The sequence below is a fragment of the Grampus griseus genome, assembly GCF_964374135.1.
Source record: "Grampus griseus genome assembly, chromosome: 13".
NCBI classification, from domain to species: Eukaryota; Metazoa; Chordata; class Mammalia; order Artiodactyla; family Delphinidae; genus Grampus; species Grampus griseus.
Window position 1 is genome coordinate 62,145,945 of NC_139007.1, and position 14,185 is coordinate 62,160,129.

The 14,185-nt window shown below is 37.8% G+C and overlaps 1 protein-coding gene across 1 annotated transcript in view; it reads right to left on the minus strand.

Moving 5' to 3' along the window:
• MAP3K5 (mitogen-activated protein kinase kinase kinase 5) overlaps positions 1 to 14,185 on the minus strand; it is a gene marked incomplete at its 5' end in the record, with an annotated part of 215,481 nt that overhangs the window by 65,951 nt on the left and 135,345 nt on the right. Inside the window, 3 exons of the mRNA XM_082668935.1 lie at positions 1,645 to 1,740; positions 4,296 to 4,345; positions 10,082 to 10,189. Coding sequence (XP_082525061.1) covers positions 1,645 to 1,740; positions 4,296 to 4,345; positions 10,082 to 10,189 — 254 coding nt within the window. The remainder of the gene's footprint in view (positions 1 to 1,644; positions 1,741 to 4,295; positions 4,346 to 10,081; positions 10,190 to 14,185) is intronic.

Here is a 14,185-nt window from a genome sequence, read left to right on the forward strand (position 1 = left end):
CAGTACCTCTTATCATCCATCCATCCATCCAACAAATACTCATCAAGTTTCCACTAGGATAAAAAACTGTTCTGGCCTTTGGGAATATGACAATGAACAAAATAGACAAAGTCCATTATGGAGTTGGAAGCCTCTCTATGGAGTCTGCGTGTGATGCCTAGTTCCTCACTCTTCCTTTCTCTATATATACATTCTTTGGAGGTTAAAGACAAGACAAGAAAATCCCAAACCTGATCAGAATGATGGTATGCTCCGATGAAGATTACATATCCTGATGAGTTACAGACAAAAGCAAGTTCAACCAAAAGGAAGAACATGAAAGACCTAAACAAATTCTAGGTTTAAAGATAGACTTTAAGATGTGAGGTAAAGATTTCCATCAGCTACTCACACAAAAATTTTCAACACCAACTTTTCTAAATAGAATATAACACTTCTAGTGGGGTGGGAGTACAGTGTAATTTTTAGATGCTTGGATTCTGGAGTAACATGTGCCCGGTTCAAATCCCGGGTTTTATGCTTTTTGGCTATATATGATTATAGGTAGTTAAACTCTCCAAGACTCTACTTTTTTTTTTTTTTTACTCTTTTCAACAAAAATATTAATATTACCTACCTAATAAATTTTATTTGAAGATTAAAATAGATATGAGGTCTGAGGTCATTACTCCATAAATCTTAGCTATAATTATCACTGAAACAAATGAAGAGCCTTGAGAATTCAAGTGTAAGTAGAAAAGTCGACCATACACGTGCTAGGAATTCTTTCTTATTTCCAAGTCATTTTACTACACATTTTACAATAATAAAGATAAAACTTTAGCTAAGAATCTTAAATTAAACATACATATTTTTAGTACCAAGATTAAAATGATTGACTGTATATTGGAGCTAGCATATCAATCATTTATAATGGGGTCAAACAGTGATTATTTGAAAAAACCACCCCAGCAAAATCTTAAGTCCAAGCTGGCTTTTACCTGCACGTTGGTGTCTAAATTGTCACGCACTTCTATAGGTCCCCACAATTAGTCACTGTGTTCTAAGGGACCAGGAAGTACTTAGTCATTAGCCCAAGACAAATATACCCAGGGAGGTTAACCCAAATATACAATGCAGTCCATGTATTTTTGGATTATCTTTTATGGGTGTAGATTACATCACTGGCTCTTAGCTCAAGTTGTTCCTCCACCTAAAAATCCAATATAATTCGTCGAGGGTCGGGCTCAGGCACTTTCTAGAGCCCACCAGTTGATTCTAATATGAACCAGAGTTAGGAGCCACTGTTGCAGACGATGGTGAGATTATTCGAAAGAATTCAAGAATGAAAATTTTGGTAATCACATAATACATGACCACTTTAAAAATGAGTCATAATACTTGGCAACTAACTGGTAAATTTGGTTAATGTTTTGTCTAAGGAAAAATAAATTACGACTAAGAAAAAGGTTCATTTATTAAAGAAAGTTCCCCAAATTCTCAGTTAAACATGCCACATGATTATAAGATATCAGTGCAAATGAAATATTTATATAAGCACATGGCCATGAATTCTTTACAGGAGCTACATGTTCATTCATTAATTAAAAATAATGATCAGGTAAGAACAGTCTTTTTCACACATAAACAGTGACTAATACGTACTTTTTACAATGAAGTTCTGTACAGAAATAGATTTGGAAATCATCAGAATTGTGAAGCACATAAAGAAAACAGCATCGTTCTTCAAATTTAGAAACACTGAAACAAACAAAGAATTATTCACAGTAATCTCAATACTTCCATGTACTGTAATGAAAAACAAATACTTTTTATATTCAGTCCCAATTATGATATCAGTGTGGTTTATACCAAAATGTTATAAATAGCACTTTAAAAAGTGACATTCCCTGTACCACAACACTAAAATTATTTAATATTCTGAGCATTATCCTCCTGCTTGTATCGGCAGATAATGTTGCTCTGGGGTGTTGTAGGCACACAAGCCATGTGTCCTACAACTTAGCATGGGGAAGGGGTCTTGCCTGCTGTAGCACTAAACTGTGTGCTTGAAAGAAAAGCGTAAATATCAACTGGCTTACTGACCTTGGTGATTCTGGTTCCGTAAGATGTGTCGAACAATAAAATGCTTCCGAAGTAGGAAGGCAATGTGTGGAGGCAGGTAAAGCACCTCATTATTGTAGAGATTATAAAGGAGTGAAGAAATATGAAACAACAGTTGGTTTGGACTCAGCAAGTCCTTTACTTTACAGAAATTGAAACAATTTTGAGTTTACCAGTCAGGCCACGCTCTTTTTTTTTTTTTTTTTTTTTTTGTGGTACGCGGGCCTCTCACTGTTGTGGCCTCTCCCGTTGTGGAGCAGAGGCTCCGGACGCGCAGGCTCAGCGGCCATGGCTCACAGGCCCAGCTGCTCCGCAGCATGTGGGATCTTCCCGGACCGGGGCACGAACCCATGTCCCCTGCATCGGCAGGCGGACTCTCAACAACTGCGCCACCAGGGAAGTCCCCAGGCCATGCTCTTTTATGCCAAGGGTTGGCAACTATTTTCTGTAACAGGTCACAGAGTAAATATATCAAGCTTTGTAGGCCACACTACTCAGTTTTGCTGTTGGAGCAGCCTTAGGCAATACATAAATGAATGAACATGGCTGAGTTCCAATAAAACTTCATTTACAAAAACAGGCAGCGGGCCATATTTGGCCTGTGGGCTATAGTTCTCCAATCCCTATTTTATGCCTCTGCATCTGCTGTTCCTTCCATTTGGAATGCACATCATTTTTGACTTTTTAAAGAAATTCTATTTACCATTTAAGGCCCACCTTAGAGCTTACCCTCTCTCCCTTCACTACTTCTACCTGAAACAGAAAGACTTCCTCTTGTCCCTCTGGTCTTTGAACATACATCTGTTAATCTCACACTGTACTATCATTAGTTGTTAAATGTGTGCTGCTCTGCTGGGCTGTGAGTGCTTCAAGAGCAGAGTTCATGTCTTAGTCCTTTGTGTATCCTTAGCAGAACAGGACTCAACATTTGACAGATAGCTGCTGCTCAATAAATGCCCATTGGCCGAGCTGAACAAGTCCTAAGCTGATGCAAGACAAACTGCTGACAGCTGGATTTTCTTCTATAGTTTGTCTTCTATTTATAGAGGAGGAAGTCAAGAAAAGTTAGCTCTCTTTGAAGTCACACACTGGAACTCAAGTTTCTCAACATATAAACCAACAGTAGCTGCATATAATCATTCCATGCTGATAAAGTGAAATTTATGTTTACCATACTTTCCTAGATGGATGGCTTAAAAAGGCAGCAGTAAGTAATGAGTGTCTTGCTAATGACTGGTCTTAAAAATTAAATATTAAGAGAGTAATGCTTTATTTGAGAAGGCATGGATTGGAAAGATATATATTGAGTCAGTCTGGCCTGTTTCTGTTCACATCATTCATGAGGTAACAGGTGTTTTTACCAGGCAAACTCCAATTATCAGTGACCCAGACGACTCTGCCAGTTCATATGCTCCAACAAAACCAATTACTATTATGCCAAAAGCAACAGAGTATTGCATAACTGGCACACAGAAATCTGATTTTTCTCATTTCTGTTTATATGGGGCACACAGTAGTAAACACAACTAATTTGGTTTGAAATTTGCAAGAGCTGGTGTCTCATAAACTTCTGTAGAACAAGTATGTAAATATTTAACCAGTGGTTCTTGATTCTGAAATAAATCTCATTTCTAAACCCCAGGAATTGGCATTAGGATGGCAATGTCAGAACTGAAGGGAGCCACTGTAACCTCAAGAACACTTCATTAACAGTGACCTCAGGAAAAGTTGTAGAAAAATGAATTCCCATAATCTCACCATATTAATATTAGCTACAGGACACAATCTGGCAGATGGTATGTATGTTTTCAATACATCTAAGGAGAGATTAGTTCCTGGGATACCAAAAGACCAGAAAAACCATCCTCTAACATAAACCCAGCTAGAGAGGACCCCACACAGCTCACTTTTATCCTCACCTTGACTCTGGTCCACAGTTCACATTTATCTCTCTGTCACCACATTTTAAGTAGGTGACAAGTGCAAGTGCAGAGTCAGTTCAAACAGTGAAGGTTTTATTGCAAATTTTTTGTAATGGAGATAAAGAGTCTGAAGAAGGCTGAGCATTTTCACCAACAGAAGGATTCTTGAAGTTCTTTGCCTTTTTAAATCATGACTACAAGTCCTATCCAAGACATTCACACTCTAGAAAAACATCTTCTAAGTAAACGAAATGCACCAAGGAAACTTACCTCACTCCCCTGACAGAAGAAGCACTAAAATTCCACTCATGTATACCTTTCTAGAACACAGGGGAAGAACAACAACAAAGGTTGAGTCATCCAAATGAAAATAACATAACAGTAATTTTGTTTTATTACTTTTAAAAAATATACACAGAGTCATTTTTCCTAGTGCCTAATTCTCCACAGACAAACTATCTGGATGGAAACTGCAGTTCATTCTCAAGCCACAAGGGTGATATTTACTCTACTTAATAACTTCTGTACTTCAATAAAACAGCTTCCAAGAGAACCTAGGAGAATTAGTCTTATTAAATTCTAAAACTTGATTTTTAGCAGATTAACATAATAACTGTAGAGCCTGAAATTTTCAAGTAAAAAAACCCAGTGATCAAGGTAATTCAATTATAGTTGAGCGATATTTCTTTTCTGAGAAAGAAAAACATTAATTTGAATAAAATCTCTTCAAGGTTTAAAGATAATTACTTCTGAATTATCTTTAGTTACATTTTCTAACCAAAATGGTGGTTCTATTTCTTTAGAAAATAGTTCAGCAAGTATGTATGTGTGTAGACACATGTATACGGTGTCCATCGTTGCTACAATGTGTTGTTACCTAATTTATGCAAAAGTCAATATGCTAATAAAGTTTAAACATAAGACATTTAATTATCATACGATAAACATGGATGATTTACAGGGCCAAGATGAAAAAAAAATGTGGGCATTTATTTCTTGAGTTTATTACTAAATCTGAGTTAAAACTAGTATTAAATTCATATGTATCTAAATTAAATAAATGACAAGCTAGATGGCATTCCCTATAAAAATATTTGTGACAATATACTGAATAGAATTAATAACAAATATTTTTATGGAAATAAAGGAGTTGATACATGTATGGTAGTTAATTCTGTATTGTATTGTTTTGTAGTCAATTCTGATTGCAGTTCAAATACTGTATTGTAGTCAATTTTGATTGCAGTTCAATTCTGTAAATGTAAAACAACCAGGGAAACAAGCTCTTATCCACCCACTTAAAATACTGCCAGAGGCTGAGGTCTTGGCTGGGCTAGTGAAATGGGTAATGAAGCCCATGGCTCTGAGATGGCCCAGAACTCTCCTTTTGGCCAAAGCAACTCAAAAAGCCATCATTTATATCCATAGCACCTAGTTCTTTGCTAGGACCATGCAACTTAAAAATAGATCCTCTCAAATCCAAAGTAGATTTACTAAAAAACTACTTTCAACGCACATCAGTCAGGTCATGGGGATGTGACCTGAATTAACTAACACAGAGCAAATGCTGCTGTGCACGAGGCCCAGAGAGGGCAGAGACCACAGAAAGGTACTCATGGAATGCGGCTTTCTTAACAGGAGTACAGAGGGACTTAAATTAAAATAGCAGCCTGCAGCTTCAGCTGGTAATTTGGAAAGTTGCTTCTAAATCCTGTCGGCCTCAGGTGACTTTCTAAAAATATGTGACCCGAGAGCTGCAGCTGTTACCTGCTCGCTCCTTGCACACAATGCCGCCTTATCCTCAGAGCCTGAAACTGAGCTGCTTTCTAAGGCCATCCCCAGGATCAGGAGGTGGGGGTGAGTGCGGAGCGGGCAGGGCAGTGTATAAACCTGCGACGGAACACAGCAACTGACAAACACCTGCAAGACAGCCCTGGTAAAATCTATCCTCCATCAGCCCTGTTCTGGGAACAGCCGAGGAGAGATTTCCCAGATTGACTGGGCTGGTTTTGTAGGAAAGAAGTAGAGCATTTTCAGAATTTTAGGTTCCTGGAAGGTTGTGAGTGCCGCCAGGAAATGTTCCATTTCAGTGGTGCAAAGCCCAGGGCCTGAGATGGAGTGATCTGGGAGGAGGAGTCCTCTCTCCCCACCTCCCTTGCCTCTCACCACAGAGAGGCGCTGCTGAGCTATAAAAGCCAACAGGTAAGGTAAAAGTCTTCTGGGTCCGTGTGGGAATCAGGGGAAAAGGGCAGAGCAGAGACAGAACTGGAGTGATAATCAACCCCAACAAGCCCCAAACCAACACTCAACCTACTCCAGTCAGCACAAGCACCAATTTCTTGAAACTGGTTAGCCTCAGATGCTATGCCCCAGCTAGGGCAAGAATGAAGACAAGGAATTAATACTGAGTTAAGATGGCAGGAATGCCTGTGGCAGACACTGCTGGCTCCCCAGGCGACAGCCATTCCCATCCTTCTTTGCTAAGAAAAAATGAATTTTGTTCAGGTTCAGGTGGCAAGGTTTAGGGACGGTGAAATTGATTCCCTAAATTGGCCATGGTAAGCCCATTTCCCTTGCTGGTGATTGCCTTAGGCATGGACATGTGATGCAACTTTTGGTCCAGGGGAAAGGCCCTAACCTTCTTTGGATGCTGTCCACATGAAGTGATGCTTGGAGTTGCTATTTAAGACCACAAGAGAAAAAACAAGAGCACATAGAGAAGCCAACCAGAATTCTGACACTGTCAAGCCGCTGAAATTACCCCCAGAATGATCCACCTCAGAAGTTCTTGTAATATGGGACAATGTTTCCTTATTACTTAAGCCACTTTTAGTTGGGAATTTTGTAGTTAAAAACTTCCTTGATGGATGAGAGCATCATATCATCAAAATCTAGAATCTGGGATTAATATATTCCCCTAAGAAATTTCCCGGGTCTTCTCTGAGTGGCCACTGGTCGGAGCTGGAGTGAGGGAGGGGAGTCAACACCAAGTCCTCCACTGGGACCCTGCTACCTTGGCCTGACAAGCCACCAGATAGGCCAGGAGTGCTTAGCTTCAACCCTCAAAGGAGGGGAATTCTAAATAACAACGATTTAAAATATCTTGCAAATAACTTCTCTCTTCTTCATTCTAGGTTCTTCTTTCAGGTATTCATGAAGACTTTCTTCAAGCACCAACTTACTTTAAGCGGCAACCAGGGAGAGCTGTTAAAGGACTGGGATTTCAATTAATTTGCCCCTGACCATAGAGTAACTCTCAAAGACTCCCTGAACTCTTGGGACTTGGTATAATGACCTTAAAGTTTTGAAAATTGCAATATAAAGTATATACTAGCTCGTATAACTGTTCATCCCACATTTTAGAATGAAAATACTGCGAGAGGGAGTAGAGAAATAAATATGATAAATGAAAAGCAACACTCTGTTTTTCCACTTTCAGAGGAAAAAAATTAAACATTCCATGACCAAAAAACCACTTCCTGTTTAACAGTAAGACCTATAAAACCTGTTGCTTATCTGTTATTTAATTACAGCCATTACAGTTGCTTTAAACTAATAAAATAATAACAAAGTTATCTTCATTGCTTGTCCTCATTCCAGTTATATCATTTCTATTTTAAAAAACAGAGAAAATGGTAGTGGTAATGAACACATTATGGATAGAACTAGGGTTTGCAAAGAAACTGACAAAAATTTAAAATGGAAACAGATTGATTTAAGAAAGCTTACATTTTTGAACAAGGACTATTTTTAGCACTAAAGGTAATAGGCAGTGGGGACAATGCAAATGTAATATTTCTTGATCAAAAGGTGGTAAAAATGGAAGCAGGACAATTCACAGCCTAAATCTATAAATCTTCTTAATGTACTAATTTATATCCTAATATACTTCTTAGCATAATATAAAAATTGTCTCTACAATTGTCACAAAACATAAGAGAATCAAAACAAGGCTAACTGTATTGAACATAGAACCTCCAGAAAAAGAAAATAATGACAACTGGAAATAGTACTCTTTTTCCAAAAATTTCTGGCTTACTTTCTCTTCTTTTTCTGTCTTCCAAATAACTTCTGGCTCTCCACTCACTCTCAGGGTCTGGCTAATCGCTAATTCCTTTAGCCACATTCTGTTTCCAAGTGTCCTTGGATAACCTTGCTCTTCCCAATCAAGCTTCTGAAAATCTCTCCCAGATAATAACGTTCATGTCTCTAACCTCTCTTGGTTTTGTAGTTTCAAGTGGATGGCTACTCTACTTCTGCTTATGAGAACATGTATGCATATAATTTAAAATAATGTAAATAAGACACTGTGTACTTTAAAACAAGGTTAATGAGATGCATATAGATATATTAGTCATTATCAATTTCATCATGACGGCACCACTCCAAGTGGAGTAGAGACTGGAGGTTCCAAGGACCCCCTCCTTCAGTTCAATTAATTTACCAGAGCCGCTGTCCCCTCCCTGGAGGTCAGGGGTGTGGGGATGAAAGTTCCAATCCTCTAATCACCTGGTTGGTTCCCCTGGCAACCAGACCCCATCCTTAGGTGTTTTCCAAACATCACCTCATTAACATAACAAAAGACACCTCTGTGGCTCTCAGCACCTAAGAAATTCAAGGATTTTAGGAACTCTGTGGCAGAAACAGGGACTAAGATCAAATATATATTTCTTACTATAAATTGCAATATCACAGTTCCCTAATATAACACGAACAACCTCCCAAATGATTGCTGCCATGTCATCTAAGGAGAAGAGCAGGGTTAAATTCTGGGCTTTCAATGTTAGGGTTTGCGTACTGCCGCAATTTTATTACTGTTGTTGTTACTGTTGTTAAAATACACTCGGTATTCATTATATGTCAGGCTCTGTGCAGTAGACTCTACCTACATTATTTTGATTAATTTCACAACTTTTGAGGTGGATATTATTATTCCATTCCACAGATGAGAACACCGCAGCTTGGAGATGCCATGTTGCCCGAGGGATTTGAGCCCAGGTCTGTTGACTCAGACATTTCAAAAAACTGACACTGACATTTTAAAAAACTGCAACCCCATACCCTCAAATAGTCTTCCTAATTGCCTTTTCTGCTTTATTTCCCGCTTTTCACCATTTAATGTGCCTATATCTTTTATTTATTTGTTTATCTTCTGGTTCCCTGAGTAGAAGGTAAACTCCTGGGCAGGAATCTGGCCTATTTTGTATACACTGTTTTCCTTGTGCTTAACACAGAGCCTGGTAGTGCCTGTCACAGACTAAGTGCTCCATAAAGATTTGCTGAGTGCACGGATGATGTTTAAGGAAAATGAGAAGGGTATTTTACAAAGTAATTAAAAAAACCCCACAAAACTACTTTGCCACAAGACTCCTCATTTCTGTGGTTTATCCTATGGACTGGAATCAGCTCTTGAAAAGTTTCTATTTTTAAAAAATAGTAGGATGATTTGTACATGCATTAAAACTGATGAAATATAGAAATGTAAGGATTATCCAAATGATGGTTATGAGTGGAAATGAGAGCATTTAAGATTCTTTTGAAAACCAGTGGCAGCGCAGCCCACCTCATGTTATACCCAGCACATAAGTCAGCGGTAACCTGAAATGTAGCAGTTACTCTGATAACCAACCAGCGAGATGCAATTATAACTCTAATCATAACACCGTAAGACTAGAAATAGCGTTATTCTGACAGGCTTCCTAGAATTAAGATATGCATCCTTTAAATCATATATTTTAAGTATCAGGTGTTTGGCACATAATTTAATTTATAGCATGAATATGTAAAACAGAAACAATCCCATTTTGGGTGCCCTTTGGAGGACTATGCCATCTATAATAAAAATACAAACAGTTGAATTATATTTTATTAAGTGAATGAAATCCATAACCAAAATCTAACAGTTTTTATATTACAGAATGTATTTATGCCAAGATAAATACACAGGAAGCTATTTCTTCTTAACTAATGTATATATTTGCTGGAATATATAAATGCCCAAGGGGTCTAAAGTCCTTCGCTACGAATACTCTTGTCTTAATAATTGCACAATTTACCTTGTCATCAGGAAGTACGTGCCAGATAGATATTGTCTTTTCCTCCACTTCATTGTTGATAGACAAATACGAAGGTTGATAGATTTTGGTTGGTTCTAATATTAATACCTTGAAAATATAAGGCTAATATTAGTGACTTAAGATTTAAGCCATTTAGAGCTGTTATAACAACTGACACAGGAGATTAACGGATGAGGCTGAGTCCAACGCTGGAGTAAAACCATTTTAACTTCTGATTGTTGCTACCCCTATGAGTCCTTTGAGCATTTTATGGTATTAAACAATTATTATAAATTCCAATAATGCATCACCTTTCATTGCTAAAGAAATTAGAAATAAATGTTTGAAATCCATATGTTGGTTTGCTATCCCCAGGGAATATACTAATTTTATATATATACATATATATATATATATATATACACACACACGTATATATATATATATTCAAAAACTTTTGTTTTATCTTATAATCAATACAGAATCTTTTATTTCAGTTTTTAAAAAAATTTCATTTTTTTATAGTTAATTTACAATGTTTCAGGTGTACAGAAAACTGATTCAGTTACACATAGATACATATCTATTCTTTTTCATATTCTTTTCCCATAATCTATTTCTATAAATATAAATGTGTCAAAGAAAGGCAGAAATGTGGTAAAACAAATAATTCTGTGCACAGAAAAGATTCCATATATAGAGTGTCACATACTTATTTTTGATTTTCTGCGGCCACACCTTACCATAAAGATGTAGTAGTATGGTTTTCATACCCTTATAAAGGGATTGAGAAATGATTTTGATTATTATTGAAAGAGTTTTATATATAAACCAAAGAAATGAACGTAGTTGCATGAAATAATAAAATGTTTTTGCACTGCCTTCCAGATAAGACCGGTGGGCTTCCCTGGTGGCACAGTGGTTGAGAGTCCGCCTGCCGATGCAGGGGACACGGGTTCGTGCCCCTGTCCGGGAAGATCCCACATGCCGCGGAGCGGCTGGGCCCGTGAGCCATGGCCACTAAGCCTGCGCGTCCGGAGCCTGTGCTCCGCAACGGGAGAGGCCACAACAGTGAGAGGTCCGCGTACCGCAAAAAAAGAAAAAAAAAAAGATAAGACTGGTATCTTTAATAATGATTTAAACTTTGTGAGAGAAAGAGACTTTAACTTTGCTCCTGTTTTGGAGATATATGAGGGATATATGACAAGTGAGATGAGAATCTCCATCAAAGGACTGGATGATGTATTATATTATTGCTAATATCTCATATTAGGAGCAAATAACATTAAAATGCCACACGTGCCCTGATTTCAAAGGTGCTACAGATATTACCTATTTGTACAAACATTTAAAGGCACCTATCTAGCTCAAAATTTCTGTGCAGTCTTAAGTAGAAATACTTGGAAAGAAAAGAAAATACTTAACACTCAGAGAAACTGGAATACTTTTTCTTTAAGTTCAGGTACAGAGAACTAGAGAAAGGGGATTAGAAAGACAAAATTTTCTTTACTTGAGCATAAAAAACTTTAAGGGCATAAAGAATTCTTGGTCAGGCTCTAGCTATGAAAATAAGATGACATGTATCAAAATAAACACACAGTAAGAGCCCACTGGGGAACATAGTCTGATTCAGAAACATATTGTGTGAATCAAGGTCCAAATTCCCATCAACAGCTAAGTGGCACCAATGAATAATAATGAAAATCATTAATATTCAATCTGAATTTGGCAGAAATGGTGCTCTCAAATCTGAGTATCCCAGTGTTTGTGAAATTAAAACGAATAATAGGGAATAAAAGGTGGGTTTCCCAAAATCGCACCCAAGTCACTCTGCTGACAATGAGAACATACCTTGTTCCCTAATGACGTGGCCTGCTATCTAACATTAGAAAAGCACAGCACAGGTTATCTCCTGTCTTCTTAAACGATGGTGGTATTGTCTCAAATATTTCTAATAGATAAAATATGAACTATGTGTTTCTTATCTTGAGATACGGAATAAAAAACTGGTTGAAATTATTATTCTCTAATGCTCGCTGAGCCCTTTGAACTGGCCTTGAAACGACAAAATGTAAAGAATTTGTAGCACGTGCTGTGGATGTCACAGAAAGCCTGAGAAAAGACAAGAAAAAAGGAGGCAATTTGACAAAACCAGCTAGATACAACTTGCTAGAGAGTATACACATTCTTGCTTTTAGTTTCTAGTCTTTTATATAGGTTAACATTACAATTAACGGCTAACTTCTGAAGTGTGAAGGAAGACAGCAAGGCCTGTAAACTCTGAAGAGCAGATATTAAGTAGAGGTACATATCTAAGCTCCTATAGCATCTGTGAAAACACCACCTCCTCTTCTTCTTGCCTGACATTAAGTGATGGGTTGATGGTCTCCAATGTAGGAAGGAAAGAAAATATACACAGAAGAGAGGTCAGGAAAAAGAATACATCAACCTGAACTCAAATAATAATAAATGATGGGACCTTTCATTTCCCAAAGAAACTTTCGCCTCTTTTCTTTTGCCCAGGGTCACACTTATTTCTTGGAAGCATGAGAATGGATATGGTAGTGAGATAAATGAAGACAATTAAATTAAATATTTTCTTTTTTTTTTTGTATTTTATTTTTATACAGCAGGTTCTTATCTTTTTTATATATATTAGTATATAAATGTCAACCCCAATCTCCCAATTCATCACACCACCACCACCACCCCCCCACCCTGCTTTCCCCCTTTGGTGTCCATATGCTTGTTCTGTACATCTGTGTCTCTATTTCTGCCCTGCAAACCGGGTCATCTGTACCATTCTTCTAGGTTCCACATACATGCGTTAATATACGATATTTGTTTTTCTCTTTCTGACTTCACTCCGTTTGACAGTCTCTAGATTTATCCACATCTCAACAAATGACCCAATTTCATTCCTTTTTATGGCTGATTAATATTCCATTGTATATATGTACCATATCTTCCTTATCTATTCGTCTGTCGATGGGCATTTAGGTTGCTTCCATGACCTGGCTATTGTAAATAGTGCTGCAATGAACACTGGGGTGCGTGTGTCTTTTTTTTTTTTTTTTTTTGTGGTACGTGGGCCTCTCACTGTTGTGGTCTCGCCTGTTGTGGAGCACAGGCTTCGGACGCGCAGGCTCAGCAGACATGGCTCATGGGCCTAGCCGCTCCGCAGCATGTGGGATCTTCCTGGACCGGGGCACGAACCCGTGTCCCCTGCATTGGCAGGCGGACTCTCAACCACTGCATCAAAAGGGAAGCCCACATGTGTCTTTTGGAATTACGGTTTTCTCTGGGTATATGCCCAGTAGTGGGATTGCTGGGTCATATGGTAATTCTATTTTTAGTTTTTTAAGGAAGCTCCATACTGTTTTCCATGTTGGCTTTATCAATTCACATTCCCATCAACAGTGCAAGAGGGTTCCCTTTTCTCCACACCCTCTCCAGCATTTGTTGTTTCTAGATTTTCTGATGATGCACAATCTAACTGGTGTGAGGTGATACACCTCATTGTAGTTTTGATTTGCATTTCTCTAATAATTAGTGATGCTGAGCAGCTTTTCATGTGCCTCTTGGCCATCTGTATGTCTTCTTTGGAGAGATGTCTATTTAGGTCTTCTGCCCATTTTTTAATTGGGTTGTTTGTTTTTTTAATATTGAGCTGGATGAGCTGTTTATATATTTTGGAGATTAATCTTTTGTCCATTGATTCATTTGCAAATATTTCTCCTATTCAGAGGGTTGCCTTTTCGTCCTGTTTATAGTATCCTTTGCTGTGCAAAAGCTTTTAAGTTTCATTAGGTCCCATTTGTTTATTTTCATTTTTATTTTCATTTCTCTATGAGGTGGGTCAAAAAAGATCTTGCTGTGATTTATGTCAAAGAGTGTTCTTCCTATGTTTTCCTCTAAGAGTTTTATAGTGTCCGGTCTTACATTTAGGTCTTTAATCCATTTTGAGTTTATTTTTGTGTATGGTGTTAGGGAGTGTTCTAATTTCATTCTTTTACATGTACCTGTCCAGTTTTCCCAGCACCACTTATTGAAGAGTCTGTCTTTTCTCCATTGTATATCCTTGCCTTCTTTGTCATAGATTAG